Here is a 22,493-nt window from a genome sequence, read left to right as displayed (position 1 = left end):
TCTGAGACATCGAGGGATCACCAGTTTAGTATTGGAGGGCAGCGTGGAGGGTAAAAATCGTAGAGGGAGACCAAGAGATGAATACACTAAGCAAATTCAGAAGGATGTAGGTTACAGTAGGTACTGGGAGATGATGAAGTTTGCACAGGATAGAGTAGCTTGGAGAGCTGCATCAAACCAGTCTCAGGACTGAAGACCACAACAACAACAACAACAGTGCAATATCAGTTATTTAGTAGTGATAAGGTTAATATATTAATTCCGATTCAGTTTAACCCAAAGTGCTACTGAGTAGTGGATAATTACTAATAATTTAGCCAAACTCACAAACATATACTGAGGTGACAAAAGTCATGGGACAGCGATATGCACATTTACAGATGGCGGTAGTATCGCGAACAGTATAAAAGAACAGTGCATTGGCGGAGCTGTCATTTGTACTCAAGTGATTGATGTAAAAAGGTTTTCGACGTAATTATGGCCGCACGAAGGAACTTAACAGACCTGGAACGCGGAATGGTAGTTGGAGCTAGACATTCCGTTTCGGAAATCGATAGGGAATTCAATATTCTGAGATCCATTGTGTCAAGAATACACTGAGAATAACAAATTTTAGGCATTGCTTCTCACCACGGACAACTCAGCGGCCGACGGCCTTCACTTAACTACCGAGAGCATCGGCGTTTGCGTAGAGTTGTCAGTGCTAACAAACAAGCAGCAATGCGTGAAATAACCGCAGAAATCAGTTTGGGACTTACGACGAACGTATCCGTTACGACACAGCGGCGAAATATGGCGTTAATGGGCTATGGCAGCAGATGATCGGTGCTAACAGTACGACATCGCCTGCAGCACCTCTCCTGGGTTCGTGAGCATATCGACTGGATCCTAGACAACTGGAAAACCTTCCCCTGGTCAGTGGAGTCTTGATTTCAGTTGGTAAGACTGATGGTAGGCTTCGAGGGTTGTTCAGAGCTCACGAAGCCATTGACTCGAGTTGTCGACAAGGCACTGTGTAAGCTGGTGGTGGCTCCGTAATGGTATGGGCTGTGCTTACTTGTTAGTCCATGCCACGTCGTTTCTGCGCTACACCGGGCGAAAGGAGGTCCTACACGATAGTAACATGTATCCCATGAGTTTTTTATCTCAGTGTATGTTATTGTAAGGTACATTTTGTATTTTCCTTTCCGGTGCAAAAAGTATTAAGTTTTGTGGTTGATCTACGTACAGTTGACTTTTGTCGAACACAATTATTTTAAATTCACTCCGTAACACTGGAATCTTAGCCCTTGTTGTTTTTTGACAGTCATAGTGGACTCTAAATCTTACCGGAAATTAGATCAAATTGAAGCTGAACTGCAACTGGAATTCGTTGTATGAAAAGTGACTTGCTTTTTTTCTTTTACCTTTAACCCAGTGGATGGAGAAAAATATTGAAACAACACACGATATATTACCACGCATGAGACGGTGTAAGAAAAGTGATAGCATTCCTAAAAGCTTAGATTCATATCCGAACGGATAAATATAGATCCTACATGGTCTCCAGGAATATCTTGTACCAATCGCCCATCAATACAGGTAAGGGGAGTAGCGATCTCGCACTCTTCTCGCCAAAGTGGACCGCAAAGGTTCAATTATAGTGAGATCTAGTGACTCTGAAGCCCAGGCAAGGGTGCGACATTTCATCCTCGTGCTCACAAAACCACTCCTGGAAAATGTGAGCTGTGTGAACTCGGCCCCTGCCATCTTGAAATACAGCATTGTACCTTGGATAGATCTGATCAGCCAAGATAGTCACACAATCCTTGGCAGTAAAGCGACCTTGCTGTTTAACCATGGGGTCCATGGAATACCACAATGTGGCTGTCCAAATCCTCAGCGAATCCTCGCCATGTTTCAGTTTTGGTAGCAAGAAGCCTGCATCAGAGACTTGGGATGGCGTACAGCAATTGGAAAGTGTGAGAGAAGACTTATCTGATCAAATGACTTAACTTACTTTGCTCCATAGTCCAGGTATTATTGTTCGGTTCAACGTTTTACTTTTACGGGCATTTGCATTACTGATGTGTAGTTATGGAATTCTAGTTCTACCTCCAATCCCAGTTTATGGAGCTCCCTTCGAACTCTCTTCCTCTTAATTTCGACACAATCCTCTTCAATGTCCGTTCGTCACGTTCACTCAATCCACACTTTCGTCCGTGTTGTGACTTAGGGAACCACGTTTTTCGCTTTCGCTGTATGCGGTATAAATCTTCGATACGATGCTTCTTGAAACATCAAACACTTTGGCTGCCTTGGTGACGGAAGCACGTACAATACCAGCACCAACAATTTTCCCAAGTTCGAATTCAGTTAGTTCCCACATAACGCACTGAACACTGTTCTGACCAAGACTGACACTTGCAACGTGTTGAGCACATTACACAGGTGCCTCCCCTTCCATTTCCCACTTACTTGTTGTTCGTCCACGTAGACTGGGATACACCTGGTAACTTCCGCCCCTTGGCCCGTCCCTTCTATTCCATACACTGAAATATATCCACTTTATGTTACCTAATCTTCTATCGTGCCATTTAACGGCACTTACAATTCCTGACTGCTCGATCTCGTATACAATGTAGTCGTAAGCCGGATGCAACAACCTTCTTCCCCCCTCCTTGTACTTTTTCTTTGTGGGTCATCAGTCTTCTGACGGGTTTGATGCGACCCGCCGCGAATTCCTCTCCTGTGTCCACCTCTTCATCTCAAGTACCTCTTGCGACCTATGTCCTCAATTGTTTGGTGGATCTATTCCAATCTATGTGTTCCTCTACAATTTTTGCCCTCTACAACTCCCTCTAGTACCGTGGAAGTCATTCTCTGATGCCTGAACAGATGTCTTTTCTCCTTGTCGTTGTTTTCCACATATTCCTATTCTCTCTTATTCTGTACAGAACCTCCTCATTCCTTATCTTATCAGTCTACTTAATTTTCAACGTTCTCCTGTAGCACCGCATCTCAAATGCTTCGATTCTCTTCTGTTCTGGTTTTCCCACATTCCATTTTTCACTACCACACAATGTTGTGCTCCAGATGTACATTCTCAGAAATTTCTTCGTCAAATTAAGGTCTATGTGATTGGTTATTTTGCTGCCTAGGTAGTAGAATTCCTTAACTTCATCTAAGTCATGACCATCAAGCCTGATGTTAAGTTTCTCGCTGTTCTCATTTCTGCTACTTCTCATTAATTTCGTCTTTCTTCGTTTTACTCTCAGTCTATATCCTGTACTCAGACTGTTCATACCATTCAGCATATAATGTAATTCTTCTTCTCTTTCACTCAGGATAGCAATGTTATTAGTGAATCGTATCACTGATATCCTTTGACCTTGAATTTTAATTCCACTCCTGAATCTTTCTCCGATTTCCATCATTGCTTCTTCGATTTACAGACTGAACAGTATTGGGGAAAAACTACATCCCTGTCTTACACCCTTTTGAGTACTAGCGCTTCGTTCTTAGTCGTCCATTCTTATTATTCTCACCTGTCTCTTGTACATATTGTATATTACCCGTCTCTCCGTATAGCTTAACCCTATTTTTCTAAGAATTTCGATCATCTTGCACCATTTTACATTTTCGAACGCTTTTTCCAGCTCGACGAATCCTATGAACGTGATTTTTATTTAGTCTTGCTTCCACTATCAACATCAACGTCAGAATTGTCTCTCTGGTACCTTTACCTTTTCTAAAGCCAAACTGATCGTCATCTAGCACATCCTGACTTTTTTTATTCTTCCTTATATTATACTTGTCAGCAACTTTGATGGATTGTGCGGTAATTCTCGCACTTGTCAGCTCTCGGAATTGTGTGGATGATGCTTTTCCGAAAGTCAGATGGTACGTCGCCAGACTCATGCGTTCTACACACCAACGTGAATAGTCGTTTTGTTGCCACTTCCCCCAATGATTTTAAAAATTGTGAGGGAATGTTATCTATACCTTCTGCCTTATTTGATATTAAGTCCTCTAATGCTCTCTTAAATTCTAATACTGGATCCTCTGTCTCATCTAAATCGGCTCTCGTTTCTTTTTCTTGTTGTATCCACGGACCCAACCAACCAACCAACCAACTCGCGCACGCGCGCCCTGACCGTGACATCGTTGGCCACAGTTCCTGTCGCGGCCGTCGTAGTCTCAGGGCGTTACCGCCGACGGAAGAGGTCGCGCCGTTGCTAAGCTCGGGACCGCAGCGCCCTCTGCCTTTTGCATATAAGGAGGAGCGCTGGCCCCGAGACGGACAGTCTATTGTTGATTGTCTATTGCTAGCCTTTCGTAGAGTTTATAGCGGAGCCATTGCAGTGTGATATTTGCTATTGTATTCGAATAGGCTCAGTACACGGATTACTCTCGGATATTACTTGGACTTGTATTGCTGGTGCACGTTTCGTCAGAAATAAATATAAGTTATCTCTTCATTCTAGCTGGCGCAATTCTTGTCATTAATTATTTTTCGGCCAACAGACATAGCTACATCATGGTCACTACCCACGCTTTATACAATTTGTGGTGGCTGCCCCAAAAGTACCGCCGAGGACCTTGGGTTTGGGAGCCGTCACAAAACTTCTATTACATCAGACAAATCTTCCTCCTCATAGAAGCCTTAATGTACTCATTCCACCTATCCGCGCTATCCTCTGCATTTAATAGTGGAATTCCCGTTGCACTCTTAATGTTACCACCATTTCTTTTAATGTCACCGAAGGTTGTTTTGACTTTCCTGTATGCTGACTCAGTCCTTCCGACAATCATTTCTTTTTCGATTTCTTCACATTTTTCATGCAGCCAATTCGTCTTAGCTTCTCTGCGTTTTGTATTTATTTCATTCCTCAGCGACTTGTATTTATGTATTCCTGATTGTGCTGCCTTCTTTTATTGACCAGCTGAAGTATTCTTTTGTTATCCATTGTCTCATTGCAGTTACCGTCTTTCTAGCCATGTTTTACTTTCCAACTTCTGTTTCTGCCATTTTTAGAGATGTCCATTCCTCTTCAACTGTACTGCCTACTGAGCTATTCCTTATTGCTGTATCTATAGCTTTAGAGAACTTCAAGCATGTCTCGCCATCCCTTAGTACTTCTGTATCCCAATTTTTCCGTATTAATTCTTCATGACTAACCTGTTGAATTTCAGCCTTCTCTTCATCACAACTACATTGTGATCTAAGTCTATACCTGCTCCGGGGTACGCCTTACAGTTCAGTATCTGTTTTCTGACTCTCAGTCTGACTATGATGTAATCTAACTGAATTCTTCCCGTATCATCCGGCCTTTTCCAAGTATACCTCCTCCTCTTGTGATTCATGAACAGAGTATTCGCTATTAACAGCTGAAATTTATTACAGAAATCAATTAGTCTTAACGAATCCTACTCCTGTTATACCATTTTCTGCTGCTTTTGATATTACCCTATACTCATCTGGCCAGAAATCCTTGTCTTCTTTCCATTTCACTTCACTGATTCCTACTGTATCTACACTCCTGGAAATTGAAATAAGAACACCGTGAATTCATTGTCCCAGGAAGGGGAAACTTTATTGACACATTCCTGGGGTCAGATACATCACATGATCACACTGACAGAACCACAGGCACATAGACACAGGCAACAGAGCATGCACAATGTCGGCACTAGTACAGTGTATATCCACCTTTCGCAGCAATGCAGGCTGCTATTCTCCCATGGAGACGATCGTAGAGAAGCTGGATGTAGTCCTGTGGAACGGCTTGCCATGCCATTTCCACCTGGCGCCCCAGTTGGACCAGCGTTCGTGCTGGACGTGCAGACCGCGTGAGACGACGCTTCATCCAGTCCCAAACACGCTCAATGGGGGACAGATCCGGAGATCTTGCTGGCCAGGGTAGTTGACTTACACCTTCTAGAGCACGTTGGGTGGCACGGGATACATGCGGACGTGCATTGTCCTGTTGGAACAGCAAGTTCCCTTGCCGGTCTAGGAATGGTAGAACGATGGGTTCGATGACGGTTTGGATGTACAGTGCACTATTCAGTGTCCCCTCGACGATCACCAGTGGTGTACGACCAGTGTAGGAGATCGCTCCCCACACCATGATGCCGGGTGTTGGCCCTGTGTGCCTCGGTCGTATGCAGTCCTGATTGTGGCGCTCACCTGCACGGCGCCAAACACGCATACGACCATCATTGGCACCAAGGCAGAAGCGACTCTCATCGCTGAAGACGACACGTCTCCATTCGTCCCTCCATTCACGCCTGTCGCGACACCACTGGAGGCGGGCTGCACGATGTTGGGGCGTGAGCGGAAGACGGCCTAACGGTGTGCGGGACCGTAGCCCAGCTTCATGGAGACGGTTGCGAATGGTCCTCGCCGATACCCCAGGAGCAACAGTGTCCCTAATTTGCTGGGAAGTGGCGGTGCGGTCCCCTACGGCACTGCGTAGGATCCTACGGTCTTGGCGTGCATCCGTGCGTCGCTGCGGTCCGGTCCCAGGTCGACGGGCACGTGCACCTTCCGCCGACCACTGGCGACAACATCGATGTACTGTGGAGACCTCACGCCCCACGTGTTGAGCAATTCGGCGGTACGTCCACCCGGCCTACCGCATGCCCACTATACGCCCTCGCTCAAAGTCCGTCAACTGCACATACGGTTCACGTCCACGCTGTCGCGGCATGCTACCAGTGTTAAAGACTGCGATGGAGCTCCGTATGCCACGGCAAACTGGCTGACACTGACGGCGGCGGTGCACAAATGCTGCGCAGCTAGCGCCATTCGACGGCCAACACCGCGGTTCCTGGTGTGTCCGCTGTGCCGTGCGTGTGATCATTGCTTGTACAGCCCTCTCGCAGTGTCCGGAGCAAGTATGGTGGGTCTGACACACCGGTGTCAATGTGTTCTTTTTTCCATTTCCAGGAGTGTAGATTCAGCCTTTGCATTTCCCTTTTGAGATTTTCTATCTTCCTTACCATATTCCAGCTTCTGAAATTCCATACCCCGACTCTTAGAACGTTATTTTTTTCGTCGATTATTCAGTCTTTTTCTCATCGTCACCTCCCCCTTAGCAGTCCCATCCCAGAGTTCTAAATTGGGGACTATTCCGGAACCTTTTGCCTGATGTGCTGTGGATACACGTTATGTGTTTTTAATGCAGTGGTTTCGATTGCCTTCTGGATTCTCATGCCGTTGACTATTGCTGATTCTTCCCCCTTTAGAGGCCGTTTCCCACCCCATGGACAAGAGAGTGCCCTGCACCTCTGTCCGCTCCTTCGCCCTCTCTGACAAGACCGTTGGCAGGGTGAGGGTGACTTCTTATGCCGGAAGTCTTCGGCCGCCAATGCTGATTATTAATCAAAATTTAAGCGATGGCGGAGGACGTTTTGATTACTTATCAAAGACGCTATCCCTGTACCACGGGTGCAACACGTGTACATGTCTTTCTCGGATTTCTTATAAGATATGTTTGATAGAGCTGGCTGCTCCCGTTTGCAGCTCTCTTTCGTTGTATTTTTCGTCCTTTTCCTTTATACATTTTGCTTTTGAATGTGGCGGGTGACTATAATGGAAAATTGGCATATTGGGAAACTGATTTTACACTTTGGTAGTTCCGTTGTCAGTGTTTGATTCTTACTCTGTTCAATCCGATTTCGCTGGTAAGTTCGATGAGTCGGTGTTCAATCGTTGTATGTTGTCTATTTCATATATGCGTTGTTTTGCGTATCTGAGCTTGCTGCTGTAGATTCTTCTTTTTGTGCTACATGATCTTATCCAGACAGATGCAGCGCATTAGAAAAGTGGTGTAGTGGAGGTTTTGTATGAATGTGCTAATGTTTCATTTCAAGAGATGTTTAATCGTCCTCTAATTAGTCTTAAGAGTCTTAGTTGTCGCACAGAAAACTAATACAAACTCAATTTTTCAATGATGCTTCACGAAATTTGTGAAAATTGTCCAGACAAAAAAAAAAAAAAAAAAAGCACCACGAAGAAATACTCGAATTAGACGGAAATCGGTAGATGCCATGACAAACATATGATTACAATTAAAAAAAAAGGTGATTAATTCAAGAGGAAAAGCTTCACAAATTGAGCAAGTCAATAACGCATTGGTCCACCTCTGTCCTTACTCAAGATGTTATTCGGCTGAGCATTGATTAACAGAGTTGATGGATGTCTTCCTGAGGGATATAGTGCAAAATTATGTTCTATTAGCGTCTTAGATCGTCAAAATCCCGAGGTGGTTGATGGGCTCTGCCCATAATGCACCGACCGTTCTCAGTTGGGGAGATGTCCGGCGACACTGCTGGCCCAAGTGGGGTCTCGGAAGCACGAACACGAGCAATAGAAGCTCTCGCTGTGTGCGGGGTGGAGGGGGGGGGGGATATCTCTGAAAAATAAGCCCAGAAGGTTTTTCCATGAAGGGGCAACGAAACGGAGCGTAAAATGAGCGTACCGCTCTGCTGTAAGGGTGCCGCAGATGACAACAAATGGGGTCCTGCTATGAAAAGAAATGGCACCCAGACCATCATTCCTGGTTGTCGGGCCGTATGGCGGATGACACTCAGGTTAGTAGTCCACCGTCGTCAGGGGACTCTTCAGACACGTGTTCGCTGGTTATCGGGCTCAGTTCGAAGTGGAACTCATCATTTAAGACAATTCTACTCCAGTCAGTAAGATTCCAGGCCGAAGAATGAAATAGATGAGGAGCGAGAAACACGTTCAGCTTCTCACCGAAAGAGAATAAATAGATTGAAAGAAAAGTTAAAGATGTTCAACGAGAAGTAATTAGAGAAGAGGATCGAGTCTGACCTCAGCCAGCATACATAGAGAAATTACTGAAAAAACAAAACGACGAAGTAAACTAGGTAGAGTTACAATGAGTGAATGACAGCGATCACAACTGCATGATTACGGAACAGCAGTATCAATTAAGGAAAGACACTAGAGATAAGATTCTCCTACTGTTGTAGAAAACAATTTATTGGAATCATAAGATAACAACCGATAAAATAATCCGTTATAACAAACCTGATGTAAGTGATCAATAAAAATGACAAGCCCCTTCCGTATAGACATCGCTGCCCCAAGGCCCATAATTTGCCGACCACCTGTAATGAGCTGACGGCTCATTACAGGCATCTGGCAGACGAGATAAAAACCATGTGGAAACGAGTTTCAACATGTCTCTGTGGTAATACCAGACTCCCAAGTTGTCTCAAAACGGACTGTGAAAACTTAAAGGTATAGCTCTAGGGAGCCTATATAAACATATTTTCTTTTATTATTTTGTTTTATTCATTATATTTGTGTGGAGCTCACCATCAATGAAGCATAATACACTACTGGCCATTAAAATTGCTACACCAAGAAGAAATGCAGATGATAAACGGGTATTAGTTGGACAAATATATTATACTAGAACTGACATGTGATTACATTTTCACGATATTTGGGTGCATTGATCCTGAGAAATCAGTACCCAGAACAACCACCTCTGACCGTAATAACGGCCTTGATACGCCTGGGCATTGAGTCAAACAGAGCTTGGATGGTGTGTACAGGTATAGCTGCCCATGCAGCTTCAACACGATACCACAGTTCATCAAGAGTAATGACTGGCGTATTGTGACGAGCCAGTTGCTCGGTCACCATTGACCAGACGTTTTAAATTGGTGAGAAATCTGGAGAATGTGCTAGCCAGGGCAGCAGTCCAACATTTTCTGTACCGAAAAAAAAAAAGCCCGTACAGGACGTACAACATGCGGTCGGGCATTATCCTTCTGAAATGTAGGGTTTCGCAGGGTTCGAATGAAGTGTAGAGCCAAGGGTCGTAACACATCTGAAATGTAACGTCCACTGTTCAAAGTGCCATGAATGCGAACAAGAGGCGACCGAGATGTGTAACCAATGACACCCCATGCCATCACGCCGGGTGATACGCCAGTATTGTGATGACGAATACACGCTTCCGATGTGCCTTCACCGCGATGTCACCAAACACGGATGCGACATCATGATGCTGTAAATAGAACCTGGATTCATCCGAAAAAATGACGTTTTGCCATTCGTACACCCAGGTTCGTCGTTGAGTACACCATCGCAGGCGCTCCTGTCTGTGATGCAGCGTCAAGGGTAACCGCAGCCATGGTCTCCGAGCTGATAGTCCATGCTGCTGCAAACGTCGTCGAACTGTTCGTGCAGATGTTTGTTGTCTTGCAAACGTCCCCATCTGTTGACTCAGGGATTGAGACGTTACTGCACGATCCGTTACAGCCATGCAGATAAGATGCCTGTCATATTGACTGCTAGTGATACGAGGCCGTTGGGATCCAGCACGGCGTTCCGTGTTACCCTCCTGAACCCACCGATTCCATATTCTGCTAACAGCCATTGGATCTCGACTAACGCGAGCAGCAATGTTGCGATACGATAAACCGCAATCGCGACAGGCTAGAATCCGACCTTTATCAAAGTCGGAAACGTGATGGTACACATTTCTCCTCCTTACACGAGGCATCACAACAACGTTTCACCAGTCAACGCGGGTCAACTGCTGTTTGCGTATGGGAAATCGGTTGGAAACTTTCCTCATGTCAGCACGTTGTAGTTGTCGCCACAGGCGCCAACCGTGTGTGAATATTCTGAAAAGGTAGTCATTTGCATATCACAGCATCTTCTTCCTGTCGGTTAAATTTCGCGTCCGTAGCACGTCATCTTCGTGGTGTAGCAATTTTAATGGCCAGTAGTGTATTAATAAATAAAACTTTTTGGCAGCGTTATTAGTTCACCCTCCCTCCGCATGGAGGAATATCTTTGTGAATCGAGCCGTTCTCAGTTCGCTGTGAACAAGGAGGTTAGGCTGTGAACGATAGTATTGTATGCAAGCCAGCTTTCTGTGCGTTCCGTTGTTAGTAATAAATACGTGTTAATCTTACTCCCTAGTATTCAGCTTCATTCCGCAGGCCTCCCGCACAGGTATCTCTACATATCTATCAGCAATTGTCGATCAGTTTAAATTATATATCTGTCTGAACCAAGGATCTGAACATAACGCATTTTAATGTATCTGTAAGCATATTTACTATAAGGGAGCTTGTTGTCGACCATCGAAACTGAACAATCGAGCGATACTATCAGTCATGACGAGATGATAATTGTTGAATTGATCCGTAAAGATACGGATCAAATGTTTTAATTAATATGTGCATCTTATCAGTGTGAACTACAGAAAGACAGTGATTAATATAGCGTGAACTGTGAACTGATGCTACTCTTATATTCAACGATGTATGAAGATAGTTTCCGCGTATGCAATGGACGCAAATCAGTGAATGAACAATGCGTGTGCACGGTATCAGATCTGAACATTTAGAGGACCGAGCCTTGATGTGAATTAGCCTTGAACTGTGTCGTATCTCTTACTGAACTGAAATTGCTTCGCGATGCCACAGAGTGATACACTGTGTAGAGAAATATAGGCTTACTCTGTAAGTACGTCTATAATTGGATACTTAACTGTAGAAAGGTGCTAACTCCCGAATTCATAAAAAATGTGATAAGAGGTTTGTAAGATGCAGGATACCGGACCGGATGATTACATGTGAAAAGTGCTATGTTCACCGAGAGTTCCAAGTGGTTACATTTGCCACCACAAGATGACAATTGTGCTAAGTTGCCTGCTGATTTCATAAGATTTCATTTGGTATTCAGTTGTGTTTGTTTCATTTTGCTGCATATCGATTGATATGCTTCAGTCTCACATGTGCATGTGAGATGAGAGTATCGCTGGTAGGGGCGGAAATGAAATCGCGTCATGCATTCTGAAAGTGTTAACCACTGGGATAACAACGAAGATGGTTCAAATGGCTCTGAGCACTATGGGACTTAACATCTGAGGTTATCAGTCCCCTAGACTTAGAACTATTTAAACCTTTTAGAACCTAAGGACATCACACACATCCATACCCGAGACAGGTTTCGAACCTGCGACCGTAGCAGCAGCGCGGTTCCGGACTGAAGCGCCTAGAACCGCATGGCCACAGCGGCCGGCAACAACGAAGAAAAACCTTATTGTTTGGAGTGACAACTGTGCTGCACAAAACAAGAATTGAAAGATGGTATTTCTGTTTGTTTTCCTGGTGGCAAATGGGTTGTTCACGTGAATAGAAAAACAGTTTCTTGTTAGTGGTAGAGCTTCTTCCCCTGTGACTCTGAGTTTGCCTTGATAGAGAAAAGGAAGTCGGTAACGAAGGCATTTGTACCCAGCGACCTATGCAAAATGGTCGAAGGAGCAAAGGTTGTTAGACGAGGTACTCTCTACAAAGAAGCTGAACATTTCAAAAGATGTCAGCTTCACATATGATTCAACAGATGTAACACATGTAGCAATAAGAGAATGTTACATTGACATGGAAAGGATCCGTAAGGTGAATGTGCTCAAAAAAAGTGAAATATGCAAGAAACATTCAATTTGCTAACTTTGAATCTATTTCCTCAACCCATTCAATTACAGATGAAAAGAAGAAAGCCTTAAAGTCTATGATACCTTACCTGGAAAAGGATGACCATAATGAATATTATATGCAGATCTGTGGAGTGTAACTAAGAACGTAGTACCTAGAATAATTTGATGGTACTTAGCACCTTTCATAAATGTTTCTGTTTGAATTGCCTTCAGCATCAAACAATTCCAACTGTGTTATTGTGTCATATTAGTGGTGGATCTAATATATGATTAGATACTCCCATTTGTAACATGGAAAAGTTTGAGGAGTAAATAATTAAAACACTGCACTGCAGACAGTTTGTTTGTAATAACTTCAGTTCATGATTTTGTTACTTTGCACCTTTCTACAATTAAGTGACCAATTGTGTACGCCCGGGAACTGCAAGCCCGCGTCAGCAAGCTCACGACAACAGGTGTAACAGCACAGGACTCTTCTCATTACTTGCCACAGATATATCTGTAGTTACAACGGATCTGGAGGCATTATTTTGAACACAGAATCGGTAAATATTAGTCGACCACAGTATTGTTTCACCTGGGAGTGAGGGCATTACGGTCGGGGTATCGTGAGATTTTATTGTGACATTTGACAACGACACAGTGGACCACTTTATAATGTATGAAAAACCGACCTGAAAGCATTCACAGTGCGATGCGTTTTCCATAGACACCTCTGTACTTGTTTACGGTAACATCCGTGTGTGTTCCTGGTGACGCCTACGGGAGGCCAAGTGCTATAATAACATGGTCCGGTACTACCATCATCGCACGTCATCGTCGTCACATTATCTAGGAATCCTGCAGTGACGTGAGGTGCAGCCACGGCAGTGACTGTTATAAAACAAACTGCTAAACAAGATCAGGCTCTCAATTGCAAAGGTCATTTATAATGATATACCAGTATACTGTATAATTAAGGTAAGGACGACCAATTGGCCACTGCACAACATGACCAAACGCTTACGGGAATCGGCGAAAACCTCAAGTAAAGAGGATAACGGGAAAGGGCCACTACATTAGTAGTATGCGGGTAAGTGTAGAATTTGGGTCTGACGAGAGGCGTGCTAGGTTAGTCCGTGCAGTTGCGATGACCACTGTGTCCGGATGATGCAGCAGTCAGCAAGAGACCCCCGTTCGAGTCCCGGCCTGGCACAGAGTTCCAATTTTCCCCATTCATTTAAATCAATGCCCACTAGCAGCTAATGCCATAATTCCTTCGTATCTTCACGTATTATGAGTTTTCTCTTAAAAAAAATGTTATACACTTGTAATTTGGTCACTGCAATAGTACTAACATATTAATGTAGTTTTTGCAGGACCAGTTCGAGAGCAATTTTCACACAAACGAGACTTATCATTTAGCACCCTTCCCATCTTTCTGCCGCATCAGTTTTCCCTATCAATCGTAACAAGCATTGTGTGCAAACCTGCACTTGGACGGCCCTGGCGCCCTGCTCACTTGGTACCCCAAGCAGCCGCTACTAATTTTGTGATAAACCTTGTATGGAAATCTTACATTAGTGGCGACTCTGGCGCTCCTCTCAGCTTGGAGCCCCAAGCGGCTGCTACTAATATTGTGATATGTCCTGAATAGTGGCTTCTCTGGTGCCTCTCTCAGCTTGGTGCCCCAAGCATTCGCTGCTAGTAATGTGATACACCCTGTTTATGAATCTTACAGTCGCAGCATCTCTGGCGGCCCTCTCAGTTTGGCGCCTCAAGCGGTCACTACTAATACTGTGGTACATCTTGCATAGAAATTTTCCACTTGTGGCGTATCTGGCCCCCCTCAGCTTGACGCCACAAGTCCCCACTTCTAATACCGTGATACATCCTGTATAGAACTCTTACACTTGTGGTGTTTCTGGTGCCCTTCTCACCTTGGCACCCCAAGCAGCTCCTACCAGTATTGTGAAACGTCCTGTGTAGAAACCTTACACTTGTGGCATCTTTGGCACCCCTCTCAACTTGGCGCTCCAAGCGGATGCTACGAATATTGTGACATATTCTGTATAAAAAATGTTACACTTTCGGCCTCTCTGGCTCCCCTCTCAACTTGGTGCTTCAAGCGGCCGTCACTAATATTGTGATACATTCTGTATACAGATCTTTCACATGTGGCGTCTCTGGCACCCGTCTCAGCTTGGTGCCCCAAGGAGTCGTTACTGATACATTCTGTATACAGATCTTACTCTTGTGGCGTCTCTGTCAACCCTTTCAGCTTAGTGCCCCAAGCAGCTGCTACTAGTATTGTGATACGCCCTGTATAGAAATCTTACACTTCTGACTTCTCTGGCTTCTCAACTTGGTGGCCGTATCGGCTGCTACTAATATTGTGATACGTTCTGTATAGAAATCTTACACTTGTGGCACCGCTAGTGCCCCTCACAGCTTGGCGCCTCAGGCGGTAGCTTCTGTTGCTTGGGCCTTAAACCAGCCCTGAGTGTTCGCTCCACATCTCTCAGTACAATTTTTCAGTAAAGCAGCACTCAAACTTATTTCCATTGATTTCCCAATATCCGCTGATCAGGTATTTCACGTAATGAACTAACAATTTCCTGTAGCTAGCAATATTGGAAACCACCATTATACGGCATGCGAACCTGTCGTATACGTCCTTTGTTGTGATTGATCGAAAACAGTAACCCGCACTGCATTTAGTATTGGCAACTGGTGTACACGTGCATGGGGCTGGTTAAATTACAGTATGGCTCGGGTTGCTTGGGTTGGGCTTGTTATTATATTTCGAGCGCGCATTGAGTGCATGCTTACATATTATCAATGTCATTTACATTACATTCTTACTTTTCTTGGTCCCTGTTTTTCCATATCTGAGTGAAGCTGCGGAGAGTATATGAGTAGGCCTACAGATTATTGACTTTGAGTTTCACAGTAACTTTAATTTCATTTTTTTTCACCTGAGAATCCTATCCTACGAGTAAATCACTCTTGGCTAACGCACTTAAGTTGGTTCAGGATTACATAAGAAGATTAAGTCACCACTTGACTACACTATCATTAGCATTATTTAATTTTTGGCCGATCATCCCATTGTGTTACAAGGAGACTACGAAATCTAAAACTGCATCTTTCGCTGTGATAACAAGTGCAGAACGGAATTCTTTTGATCACCTTTTAATAGCTCGGCAGGTTCTAGTGGGACATAGTTAACTTAGTGATATTTTGTTGTTTAAATCCGTATCATCATATCAGTACCGTTGTAAAAGGAGCGAGCCAATAAATTAGTAATAATAACGATAATGATAATAATAGTAACAATAATAATGATACTGTTTAGAAAACTTTCGGGAATGCAGCCGGGTGACATCGCCGACAAACCGATGTTTCGACAGTAGCACGTCCGCTCATTTTAAAAAAGTAAGCACTGTGCAAGGAATTTAAAACCTCGGTTTGTCAAGCAATACCTGAAAGGTAAACACACACACACACACACACAGAACACACACACACCGCAAACTTTAGCGCCCTCACACAACCAAAGGCGGCCGACGCCATAAATTATCGATAGTGAAAATTAAAAACCAACGGGTGAGGTAGCATTTACTCAGTCTCTGTTTCTTGATAAGGGAGAGAGCGGGATTCCGCACAGAATTTAAACAAAAACCTCTGTCTCTACTTGTAACGTTACTTGCTAAGATAATCTCAACTGCTTCCTTAATAACACCATTCTAATAGCTGGAAGTGCATATGAGAGTCGCCGTGCTGTTATATCCCACAGAATGACCGGTGCCAGGACAATGTTATGCAACTGCATGTTACACACTGACAACAGTGGAGCAAATCCGCAACTGGAGAACATTATCTTGGCACCGGTCATCCTATAGGATATAATAACATGGAGATTCTGACATGCACTTCCATCTGTTGGGATGGTGTTATTAAGGGAGCAGTTGAAATTAAATTAGAAAGTAACCTTACAAATATGAGATACAGGTTTTTGTTTAAATTCTGCGTGTAATTCCGCTCTCTCAAAAATGGTTCAAATGGCTCTGAGCACAATGGGACTCAACTGCTGAGGTCATTAGTCCCCTAGAACTTAGAACTAGTTAAACCTAACTAACCTAAGGACATCACACACATCCATGCCCGAGGCAGGATTCGAACCTGCGACCGTAGCGGTCTCGCGGCTCCAGACTGCAGCGCCAGAACCGCTTGGCCACTTCGGCCGGCTCCGCTCTCTCCCTTGTCAAGAAGCGGACAGAGTTAATGCTACCTCACCCGTTGGTTTTTAATTTTCGCTATCGATAACTTCTGACGTCAGTCATCTTTGGTTGCGTGATGGCGCTACTGTTTACAGTGTGCAGTTTTGCCATGAAAATGACAGTATGTGCTCCTATCGAAATGTCGGCGGTTGTCGACTCTATCGCATTCCCGTAAGTTATTTGAACATTGTACACGCCGGGAGAAACACAGGTCTCATAATAATAATAACACAGTCCAACATAACAGTTGCGACATTCAGTCGGGTTTTTGTTACCCACAGCAATAGCAGCGCTCCAAGAAGCCAGCAAGTGACACTTCTGAGTACTATACGGGACGAATGCGAATACTATTGTTTATGTTGATTTCTAAGGTAGTTTTTACAATAGGGAGCGTGTGTGTATTGCCATAAAAATCGATAATAACTAAAAAATGACACCGCATTCGTCATTCTTTAGTTTCCCAAGGGCTCTGGGAGGTATGAAACTAGATCACAGACAGTTTATTTGTGATTCATTTATAACATGCAGAAACTTACTGAAGAATGTCATTTTCCTTTAATAACGAAAAATTGCTATTAAACACTAGAAGATATGATCTTTTGCAGAAAGAAGTCATATATCAACACAACAATGCGAAGTTCTCTTTGCTACACATCTGGCGCAATTCACTGAATGTGGAACGTATGAAACCTGTAAGGAATGTAATGCCTACATTTTTTAACGTATCACATAAATCACCACACTTGTAGCTGAGGGAAAACCGCACAGATGTCATAATAAAACGTCAAAAAGCAATAAAGCTGTTTCGCAAAAGGAAGATACCAATTCCACAATTGTTGCTTCATCTGAGCCACAAACGGCAAGAATCTTCAACATATACCCTTTTGGATTAAAAGTAATTACAGTCATAAAAATATTCGTCTGTCAGAAAGCTGAATGAAGTGTAAGAATAGGAAAATCATTAGACCGCGTGAAATTTTTTTTACGTGTCAAAGAAAGTGACTATTACAATAAGAAGGGACAACAGATATGTATGCTATTAATGTATGAAATATGTATTTATTTTCTCTCACGTTCAGCGAATTAAGCGGCAATTATGCACGTATTCGAAAGCAATTCTTCATGAATAAGTTGTACCTTATGTCATCGGATCAGTGAAATTCGGCTGTTTATAAATTATTTATCGATAATCTATGTCCCTTGGCAATTTAGTAATGCATAGAATGCAAAAATATACAATTATCTCGTTAATTAAGTAGAAAACTAGGTTCAACTTTCATTATCTAACGACACATGTCCCTATCTGCTTTCTCACCGCTTGGAGTACTAATATCGCTCCAGCTTTCTAACGGTAACAACTTTCACACCAGAGAATGTCACAGATTTATGTGTTAGACTGTGACAGTACTGTTCATCGAAAATTTCGTTAACTTGCAGGGACAACTGAAGTGCCATATTTTAATTTTTGCAAAGCTTGGCAAATTGTTAGATGAGTATGTGTTCGGTGATTACCTGGGAAGCAGTCGATGACAGTGATGTTGTCGATGGCGAGGTGCGAGGGCATCCCATTGGCCGTGACGGCCTCCAGCGCAAACTGGAAGTCTTCGCTGACGCGCCCAATTGTGAACTCGTGCCGCCGCCACCTGCCGAAAGACGAGAGTCAGCTATCAGGCCAGCCTGCTGCCGCCCCCGACCAAGTATTTTTGGAAGATTTCCTTTGATTGTCAGGCGAACGTAGAAGCTGGAAATCCTCTCCAAAATATTCCCAACTGTAAACTACTGGGTTCCACACACAGCCAACGGGGATATTTGGCTGAAAAAAAGTTGTACAACCGCCCACCCACATCTCATGAATACCAAAGCATAATGGAAGATGCCTAAAAAAATAAAAAATAAAAAACAACAACTTACTGTCTAAGCGACATTGCAGCCCCTGTGTCTGTTGCTTCTGAAACACGCTGCCAAGAACGGAAACTGATACACCAATGCAGTATCACCATTTTCAGCAAGTGATTCTACAGGATGACTCCAGGGTCCACCGACAAAAATTTTTTTAGAGATATTTTATGAGTATTTTGGTACATGTGACTCACAGTACCGCAAACCGTAACTTTGACCATCGTGGTTACATTGACCACTCATACATCGAAAGGTTTACTTCTCTGTGCTGGCTCTTAGCTATACGTTTAGAGTATACTGCTTGGTATTAAAGTTCGATCAATACATACGAGATGGTGCCATGTAGTGCCGATTTTCTTGCAAAGCAGTTGGCGAACCTGTTGCACTTACAGTTGTATGCGAAAAAGTGAGTTAAAATCTGGTTGTGTAGAAACCATCGCTATCTTTTATCTGAAAAACCAACTATATCTTGTATGTTACTTGATTAATTATCAAAACAGATCACTGAGTTTTTTGTTCACATTATAACAGAACGTAAAATCATGTACGTCAGTAATTTCTTTCCGTGTAATGTTTTATGTAAATATAGCCTTTGATTGCGAATTTAACAACTAAGAGACTGTTATTTTTGGTTATGCGGGAAGGAGGTGGATCTTTGGAAGAGTGGTTGGCGGTCTTTGGATCTGGAGCGTGGGTTGGAGGAGGTGGTGATACAGATGTGGTGGAAAACAATGTCTTATTTGATATTAGTGTAGAAGTGTTAAATGTGAATAAATGAATTAAATAGTGATGTGCAAAACCAATGTAACGCTTGCTCTCTAAAAATCAAAATACCACGTCGCCCTACAAACCATTTAGTCTCATCCAAACACAAAGAAAATCGCGGTAACTTTGCAGTGGAATCACCTCTAGACTTCACGAAGACAACAACGCAGCCATCGATATGAGTTAAGTACCAAACTGTTCGTACTTGTTAACGACCTCGGACAATAAATTTGAATCTCTTGTAGTTCCTGAAGTCTCCATGTGGACAAAGGAGTAGGACAACTTATAGACTGTGGAAATCTTAGGAAGAGGTCTGTTAAACTTGGGAGCTCGTCCGGGATATTACAGTTAAGTGCGATGAGACTAATTGTGCTTTGTTTGCAGGAAAGTATAAACTTTATAATTCGTAAAACATGACTAACATTGTACACGTTTCCTGCACCAGAAAAAGTAGTGTGAGAACCAACAAAGTGCTGGATTATCGGAGAGGTGGACCTGTGATCGACGTCGTGGTGGGAAAAGATAAGTACAATTCTTCTTTCTTTTAAACTTTTCGTCAAGACTGTGTCCAAACACGTGGTGTCATAATGACGCTATCAGAAGAAATTAAAAAGAAAGTGGGAGAAATGTTAGACTCGAATGTGTGTGGTGTAAGTGACGATCCAGATGACTCACAAACCGAAAGAAAACCGGATCAACAGGACTGGGTACAGTTAGTCTTTGCCAGAATGGGACAAATGCAGTCCGAATTAACAATGGCAATGAATTCAAACAGTGAATTCCTAGAATCGAAAATAAATGCATCCAGTGAATCGCTAGAAGCAAAAATGAAAAGCAACGGTGATGTACTGAAAGAAGAGATCTCAAATTTAAAACTTCAATTAGGAGAAAGTTTGAAGGGCGTGAACTCCAAAACTGAGGCTATAGAAAATAAGTTTGTGACCTTAGAAAATAAATTGTTCACAGTTAGCTCAAGTCAAGGGAAAGAGATTGAAAGGTTAACCGCAGCTCAAAGAACTGTGGAGGAGAGGGTAGACAAATTAAGTCTAGATACAGAATCAAAAGTTAATTCCTTAGATGCTGAATTAAATAAGATACAAGAGTCTGTAACATGTAATTTAAGTGTAGTAGACAAGAGATTCACTGAAATGCAAGATAATTTTGTGTCTAGAAATTTATGTATGAATGGTGGAAGTGTGTGGAGTAATTCACCTGTAAAAAGTTTTCCTTGTGATAATTTACACCATGTAGACTTTTTACAACACTGCTCTGACAATCTTGTTCCTGGTATGTCTGATAATCTAAAGATTAAATTTGTCAAAAAATTTCTTGAGGTAGAAGCCTTGTCTTGGGCAAACCAACATTTTGATGAGTGGAAAACGTTTGATGATTTTAAGAAGAGTTTCTTAAATAAGTTTTGGTCTGAGACTGAACAGGGTAGGGTAAAAAGTGTATTTTTAAATGGGCCTAGTTTCAGGGTCAGAAACCACTCAATGAAAGACTTTTGCAGTGATCAACTTAGGAAATTGGTGCATCTAGATAAACCCTTCGACGAAATGACGCAAACTGATGCCCTTAAAAGAAGGTTACCTGAAAGAATACAGTGGGAATTAGTGCATGGACCTGAAGACTGTTTAGACAAGTTTCTAAAATATATAGACAAATTAGACAGGACAATGGAGAGAAATGTGCAACAGTTTAGTAATGGAAACCATTACGGTGGGAGGTGGAATTCTGATTACCGTGGGGAGAACCCTAGAAGGGACGATAGAGATTTTAGGAATGAACACCAATATGATCGAACAAGAGAGTACAATGGTAATGGGAGAGGGAGAAACTGGGAAAACAATGGTGTAACTAGGAACAACAGATGGGAAGGTAACAACAGAATGAATACAAATTGGAGGAGTGACAATAGAGGTAGCCATCAGGAAAACTCCGGACCGCCTCAATGAGGGTCCACAGCTTTGGGGCGAACAGATTTAAACATAATAGGACCACTAACTTTCACACAAAACCAAATAGTGTAAATAACCATACCATTAACAAACAGGTTAAAAACCAGCAATATCAAGTGAATTATATAAGTTTTGCTAAAAAATTTTGGGATGCTATGTGGCACAGTAGACCACCACAAAATAAACATAGGTGAGATCAAAGTTCTGATTCAATTCTGGAAGAGGAGATGTTAAGTGATTTTTACAGCTGGGCAAAAAGGGGAGAGCAAGCTAATAATGAAGAGAGTAATAAATGTTTTAGTTCAGAATTGGGGGGGGGGGGGTTGTTCACACAAGAAGGTAATAGTGAGTCAGCTGATGATAAACCTAAGCATCAGGAAAAAGAATCAACCATAGAAAGTGAGAAAGAGAGAGAAATAGATGAAACTGGCAGTAAAGTATACCATAGTAGTGATGATGTTAGTATTATTGATGTGAAAAGTATGCAAACCAGAAGGTGAGTACAATGTTTTTATTGAAATAAATAATGAAGTGTTGAAACTTGATGATAGTTGTGGTGACGAAGCAAAGGAATATGATAAGAATAGTGAAGTGACAGCTGAAAATCAATTGTTACATGTCTGTCCTGATCAGTTCATGGTTAATCAAAGAGGTGATAACAAAAGTGAAAATATTGTGAAAGAATTAGATTTGCGTGATATTATTGAAAGTAAAGGAAGCCAATTTTGGAAATCCTGTGGAACCAGTACAATGAGAGTTGTAGTAGCAAAGTGTTTTGGTGTCATCTAAGTATAACTAGTAGAATTTTATGCCCACACTGGTGGGAGAGTAAAAGAAAGAGTCTGAGTGAAATGTACATAAACAGTAGTGAGTTATTTTTTGTGCAGCCAAAGTGTAAACTTGATACCAGTAACTTAGAATCTGAAACTCAGATGAACTTGGTGAAGACTGAAAGGGAGGAAGTAGATGGAAATTATAAAGAAATTGAAAAAGATTTATTATATGAAGTCCCCGAGGGGAAGGCAGATGAAAAGGTATTAACTTTTCATTTGCCTTCCACACATTAACATAAGCCCCTTATGTGCAATATCAGAAAAACGTAGAGATAAAATTAGGGATGGTAAGAACTT

General features: G+C 42.6%; 1 protein-coding gene across 3 annotated transcripts in view; it reads right to left on the bottom strand.

The window, feature by feature from the left end:
* Positions 1–22,493, bottom strand: part of LOC126258990 (leukocyte tyrosine kinase receptor-like) — a 717,375-nt gene that overhangs the window by 363,366 nt on the left and 331,516 nt on the right. For all 3 annotated transcript variants that reach the window (XM_049955685.1, XM_049955687.1, XM_049955688.1), the window contains exon 3: positions 18,254–18,384. In XM_049955685.1, the coding sequence (XP_049811642.1) occupies positions 18,254–18,384 (131 nt within the window). The remainder of the gene's footprint in view (positions 1–18,253; positions 18,385–22,493) is intronic.

The sequence above is a fragment of the Schistocerca nitens genome, chromosome 1, assembly GCF_023898315.1.
Source record: "Schistocerca nitens isolate TAMUIC-IGC-003100 chromosome 1, iqSchNite1.1, whole genome shotgun sequence".
In the NCBI taxonomy this organism is placed as follows: Eukaryota; Metazoa; Arthropoda; class Insecta; order Orthoptera; family Acrididae; genus Schistocerca; species Schistocerca nitens.
This window is presented reverse-complemented; position numbering and strand designations above follow the sequence as displayed.